The 6,257-nt window shown below is 54.0% G+C and overlaps 1 protein-coding gene across 1 annotated transcript; it reads right to left on the bottom strand.

Annotated features, from left to right (window-relative positions):
* Nucleotides 1-273: 273 nt before the first annotated feature.
* On the bottom strand, nt 274-5,206 carry PIM3 (Pim-3 proto-oncogene, serine/threonine kinase). The gene is made up of 6 exons (XM_068669676.1): nt 4,784-5,206; nt 4,345-4,454; nt 4,191-4,241; nt 3,518-3,881; nt 2,073-2,249; nt 274-1,865 (listed from the first exon to the last, which is right to left on the bottom strand). Exons 1-6 carry the CDS (start codon nt 4,866-4,868, stop codon nt 1,681-1,683), a joined length of 972 nt encoding a protein of 323 aa, XP_068525777.1. The 5' UTR covers nt 4,869-5,206; the 3' UTR covers nt 274-1,680.
* Between the last annotated feature and the right edge of the window lie 1,051 nt (nt 5,207-6,257).

The following is a 6,257-nucleotide window of genomic DNA, read 5'->3' as shown; positions in this document are numbered from 1 at the left end:
GGCCAGCTCCCTTCAGGCAGGCCCTTAGTACTGCTGCATCATATACCTATTGCAGTTCAACATCAAATATGGTGATCAAGAAGTAGGTACAGTCAAGACAAGGGATTGATTAATTCTTCCAAAACTGCCACCAGTTAATAGCATAGGCCTATTAACTCCAGGTCAGACGGTGTAGGCATTTACAAGTTAAGTTCATTAACAGAACACTTGTTCCCCAGCTGGATTCAAGAGTAATGGTGAAGATAAAAGTGAGCGCATACAGACACACAGAACTGTTATGTACAAAAAAAGTTTAATTGAAATACCTGTATAAAAAATATGATCTCCATACATTTCACACTGTTAAACAGAAGAAAAAAATCCAAATCCAAGCTGCATAAATGCAACCAGATCACAGAAACACAGCTATTAAAATAAATTAAGGTTTATGACTCTGCCACTCTACCTTCCAGAGCCAATGCACGGAGACTGTACAATGTCAATAATTTAAAACCTTTCCAAACAGCATTACTTTACATTTCTGGTGCAATACCAGACAAAAGGCATACTGACTAACTTTAAAAAGTCATTCTATTTCCCTTAAATTAGACTTTGTACAACAATTTTCCAACTTCCAACAAAAATTGATAAGGTCAGAAATATTTTTTTGTCTTTTTTCTTTTTTTTTTAAACAAAAGTTGACAGGAATGCAGAAAAAAAGTGCCATGGGCAAACCACTAGAATTCCCATGGGGAGGAGGAGGGGAAAGCACAGTGTTGAATAACTCTAACCAAATAAATTAACCAAATAAATAGCCACAGCTGAAACCTGTGGGAGGTCTTCTAAACTTCAAACAATAAATAACTGTATAGTACATGGGAAAACCAAGTTTACATAAACACATTATACAGGTATGGAAAAAAAAAGTAAAGTCCTTGAATATTGCATTGATTGTGCATTCAACATGCCCATACATACTCTTAAGACTCGCAGGGTGACAAAAGGCCAGGGGGAGTTGAGAAAGGGGCTTCTCATGCCCAGTGGTAGAGATGATAAAAGGAAACATGAATAAATGTTTCTGATAAAAAAGCTGATATACCTGTTCATATTTCTGTGCAGGCTATAAGAAATACTTTGAGCAGCAGAGGTGGGTTGGATTTGGAAAGGGCCGGGGGCAGGAGTGAAATGTCTGTGTTCAAGTATTCCATCACCAGTGGATGGGACTACTTCATTCAATCACCGAACATGTTCTCCAATGCATCATAGGAGCTGCTTCCTCCAGCACTGGGTCTAAAGGGAGCAAATTCCTATAATGAACTGGATCTTCTTTGGACATACACAGCTCAAAAAAGAAAGTCCCACTGAAGCAGCTTTCAAAAAGGCACTCAAAAGCAAATAAAATCTAGTCCAGGCTCTATGAGAGCAAAAAAGTTTACCATGTATTCAAGAGGTCACTGCTTTCTTAATAAGGTCAGTCTTTGACTAAGTACTGGCCTGCAACTCCCAAACATCAGCGTTTCCAAAGGAAATCTCTCATTCCAAAGCAGAAACCAGCAAAAGGGGAAAATAAAATCAAGTCCCTCAGACAAAGATTCAACTACAGAATAATGAATGCATTTTTCTAGCCCCTCCTACGTATTGGCAGCAGCACTGTGGTCTTTCTGCTTGTAGCTCCCCTCCCAATGCGAGGTCCTTAGTAATTCACAGACTCTCATTACTTGAACTTGTGCTCGATACATCAGTATCAAGGGTCCGTAGCCTTATGTCACAGTCCTCAGACTTCACTACTTCAGATTTGTGCATCCATTGATGGTCAAAAATTTGCTCAAGTGTTGGTCTGTCTGAAGGCCTCAGTGAAAGGCACCATTTGATCAGCTGTTGACATTCTGAAACAAGCAAAGAAGGAATTCCAGATCAGAAAAATAAGGAGACTGTCTTGGAAAACAACCAGCCAACCCACCCAGACACATAACTTTTGTAAATTCAAGATAGTCTCAAAAAACAAAAACAAAAAACAAACAAAAAAAAACAGAAAACCTAAAAAAAATAAAACAAAAAAAAAAGTCCCCACTCAACACCCCCACACAACTCACCAGGTGAAATTCTCCTCCTGAAGTATAATCGTCCCCTCAAGATTTCTTCATCTTGCTCAAAAGGGATGTCTCCGCAAACCATATCATACAGCAGAACTCCCAGAGACCATACTGTCGCTGACCTCCCATGGTATCTGTGGTATCTGATCCACTCTGGCGGGCTGTATACTCTCGTTCCTAAAAGCAGGAAAAAAAGTAAAGGATTAGTGTTTTCCCATTCTTCAAGTAGCTCTACTAAGGCTAAATTAAGTTAATTGTTTGGAATAATAAAAAAAAAAAAAGCAGGTTTTGATTTTTTTTTTTTTTTATGGCCCCAAACTATTAGTGGTGTAACTTCAGGTCATCTGTGGAGTTACACCATCAACCATCCGGTTGTGCTATTTTGTTGCAAGGAATAACAGGGCTGCCATCAGCTGACTGTTTACTAAGGCGAGCTCCCTTTCACTGACCACGTGGCGTCTGCAGCATCACACCAAAAATAGACACAAAAGGACAAAGGGGGCTGTCGGGGAGGAGAAGAGAGGGAGTCGAGAAGGTGAAACTCAGGTCTGCCTTATTACACAGGGATAATCTGCTTTATCCAATTCCACTGGGCAGTAAACAAAATAAGGCTGCTTACAATTTTTATGTTTTTTATGTTTTTTTTTTTTTTTTTTTTTTAAAAAAAAAGGCCCCATGCTTCTCCGCAGCAGCCTTTTTAACCCGCCCTCTCTTTGCCTGCGGTGCTCCTTGGATACCAAACAAAAACGAGAATTTGTGATGCTGAAGGTCACGTGGCCTAGGGGTTCGGGTTTCACAACAAACAGATGTTAAGTGCAGCAGCTGAGGATGGAGGTCGGAAAAAAAAAAAAGTCCCTTGGTTACATCAGTCACATTCAAAGGGCAAGGGAAAATATCCTCTATCATGTGCAAGCTTATTTTCAGATTTCCCATCTCTAAACCATCAAGCCTGACCCTGAAGCTAGTATCACGTTATTTTCAGGGAGCGTATTTGTCCCATCACTTTGAAATCTGCAATGCGGGATTTCCAGGACACCAGCGGAAAGGGAGGGGGAGAGCTATTGCTTCGAGTTAAAAAAAGCACTGCATGTAAAAACTGCATATCCACACATGGAAACATCCGACACTGGTGAAGCCTCCATGTAAACAGATCGCCCTCTAGGAAAAAAAATGCTTTTTCCAAGACAGGGAAATATAAACTGCTGCGTCACTGCCTGGAATTGCTTCTTTCCTACGCAACTGAACACCCTAAGCTGCTTCGGGTCCAAAGGTTTCCATTACCGATAGACCTGATATGAACCGCTGCGTCAGAGGCGCCCTCGCTACTTGGAGGCGCCAGAAACAGGATAAGCGGCAGCTATAGGGCATCGCCCTGGGAGGGGCACGGGGTCTGGCCAAACTCGGCACGCTGTGGCTGGGCTGCCCCGGGCAAGGAGGGCACGTACCATCAAAGTCAGTATAGACTGTGTCCTTGAGGATGGCCCCTGAGCCGAAGTCGATTAGCTTCAGCTCGCCTGTCCTGAGGTCAACCAGCAGGTTCTCATCCTTGATGTCCCGGTGCACCACGCCGCAGCCGTAGCAGTGGCGCACCGCCTCCAGCACCTGCCGGAAGAACCCACGGGCTGTGTCCTCGTCCAGGGCTCCCTTCTCCGTGATGAAGTCAAAGAGATCCTTCACCAGCTCGGGCCGCTCCATGATGATCAGGTAGCCATCAGGACGCTCGTACCAGTCCAGCAGCTTGATGACCCCCCTGAAGCCGGAGCCCACCTTCTTCAGGAGGACGATCTCCAAGGGCACCATGACGCCGCCCTGGGCAGAGAAAGGGGAGGCGAGCGGGTCACTCGGGGGCGGCGGGCAGGGCAGGGCAGGACGAGGCAAGGCAGGGTAGGGCAGTGCCACCCACCGCCGCCCCGCGGGGTGGCTCCTCCGCTGCCGCAGTCCGAGGGGCGGGCGCGGCGCTGCGGCGGCGAACCCCCGCCAAATTCCCCCCGACGCAGACACCGCGCCGGCGGGCGGGGCGAGCCCCGCCGCCCACACAATAGCCCCGACGGAGCCCACCCCTCCCAAAAATAAAATTAATAGGAAAAAAAAAATAAATAAGAAAAATGAAGTACTTACAATCGTGCCCCACTCGGTCACCCGCTCCTTCACCACATGCTTCACGGCGACCTGCGGGGCGAGGAGGGGGGAAAGGGAGGGCGGTGAGCGGCGGGGCCGGGCAGGGCAGGGCTCGCCCCGTGCCCGCCGCCCGCCGCGCCGCCCCGAGCCTCACCGGCAAGCCGTCGGCGATCCTGCTGCCCGCGTAGACGGTGCCGAAGCCGCCGCTGCCCAGCACGGAGCCCACCTGGTACACTTTGTCGAACGGCTCCTTCTCCACTTTCACTGGGGAAACGGGAGGGAAAGCGCGGCGTTAGCGACCGGGCTACGCCTCGGCGAAAATTAGGGCTCAAAAAAAAAAAAATTAAAAAATAAAATAATAATATACGTATTAAAGCCCCCCCCGAGCACGTCCGCTGGACGCATCGCCCTAATTCTGCACGAGGCTTTTTTTTTTTTTTTTTTTAAATTTCCTCCTCAAAAATCTTCTTCGGTTATATTAAAAAAAAAAATCGCAATAAAAAGGGGAGAGCCCCAAGTTTCGGGCGGCTGCGTGGCGCCGGCCACGGGGCTGGGGCCGCCCGCGGGGGGAAGCCCCCGGCGCCCCGCCGTACCTGGCTGCAGGATCTTCACCGGCAAGTGGTCCATGCTGGCGGGGCTGCAGATGTGGGCCAGCGAGCCGAACTTGGAGAGCAACATCTTCCGTGCGGGGGGAGCCCCCTGCGTCCTCCTCCTCCTCCTCAGCGAGCCCAGACCCTCCGCGCGGGGCTTCCCTGGTGGCCCCTGCGGCGGGCACCGACGGCCTCCCCGGCACGGATCCGCGCCAAGTCCCCCTCCTTGTCCTCGTCCTCGTCCTCCGGCGGCGGCGAAAGGGCCCCTTCCAGCCGGGGGCCGCGTCCCGTGGAGCCGGCCCTGCGGTGCGGTGCGGCGGTGGCGGCGGGGAGCGGGCTGGGCGCAGGAGCCGCGCCGCCGCCCTGCCTGCCCGCGCGCTTCTGAGCCGGCGGCGCCGCGGAGCCGCCTCTTAACTCCCAATATTTTGGTGCGGGCAGAGCGCGGATGGTGCCGAGAGGGTATCCCTCCGCGGGGGAGGCGGTGTGTGTGTATGGGGGGGGGGACACGCCTCTCCCCGCCGCCCCGGCCCGACCCCTCCTCTCCTCCGCGACGGGGCGCCCGCGGTGCGGCGGTGGGGGCTGCGGAGTCCCCGGCCCTCCCCGTCGCGCCGGCGGGCGGGGGGAGATGGCGGGGGGCCGGGAACTACTTGTTTGTAGTAAGCGGCGCGCAGCGTTACAGGGCGTCTGAGGCGCGCAGCACGCACCAGCGGCGAGAAAGGGGAGGGGGGGCGAGGAGGAGGAGGGAGGGGGGAGATTCTCCTATTTGCGTTAACATTTGCGGGCGGCCAATCAGCGGGCGCCTTTTCAAAGAGCTCCCGGCGCAGGCCAATGAGGAGGGGCCTCATCTGCATGCGGCGGAGGGCGGGAACGCCGCGGCCCCGCCCCGCGGCTGCGGGAAGGTCGCCGCGCGCCGGGCCGAGACGCGGCGTCTGGGGCCGGGCGGGGAGGGAAGGGGGGGGCCGGGGACACGCCGCCGCCATGGCCGGGGTGCGGCGCTTCCCAACCCCGCCCGCTCCCTCCTTCCCCTCCCCTCCCGCCCCGCTCTCCGCAGAGCCGGCGCCGGGCGAGGCAGCGCGCTGTGAGCTCGCCCCGTGGTGTTTTCCCCTGCCCGTGAGCCCCGCGCTCCTCTCCGGTCACGCAGCCCCCGCGGAGCGCCCCCGAGGGCTTCCCCGCCTCCCCGCTCCGGCGGCGGCCGGCTGGCGGCTCCTCCCGGCACGGCGCCCCCCGCCCGCCCCGCAGGGGGCGCTGCCTCTACAGGAATGGCGGAGCCGCGGCGGTGGAGGAGGCGCTGAGGGGACGGAGCCCCCCCAGTGCCGCCCCCCTCCTCCCCCGAGGCTTCCCGGGGCGCCGCCGAGCGGCCCCGGGGAGGCCGTTAACGGCCGCCCCACGTCAGGCCTCCGGCGGCCGCCTGGGCTGAGGAGGCGGGCAGGGAGGGGAGAGGCTGCCAAGCATCGGCCCGCCAGAGGTGGTGGGCCAC

The sequence above is a fragment of the Anas acuta genome, chromosome 1, assembly GCF_963932015.1.
Source record: "Anas acuta chromosome 1, bAnaAcu1.1, whole genome shotgun sequence".
NCBI classification, from domain to species: domain Eukaryota; kingdom Metazoa; phylum Chordata; class Aves; order Anseriformes; family Anatidae; genus Anas; species Anas acuta.
The sequence above is the reverse complement of the archived record's forward strand: the minus strand, read 5'-3'. Positions and strand labels throughout refer to the sequence as shown.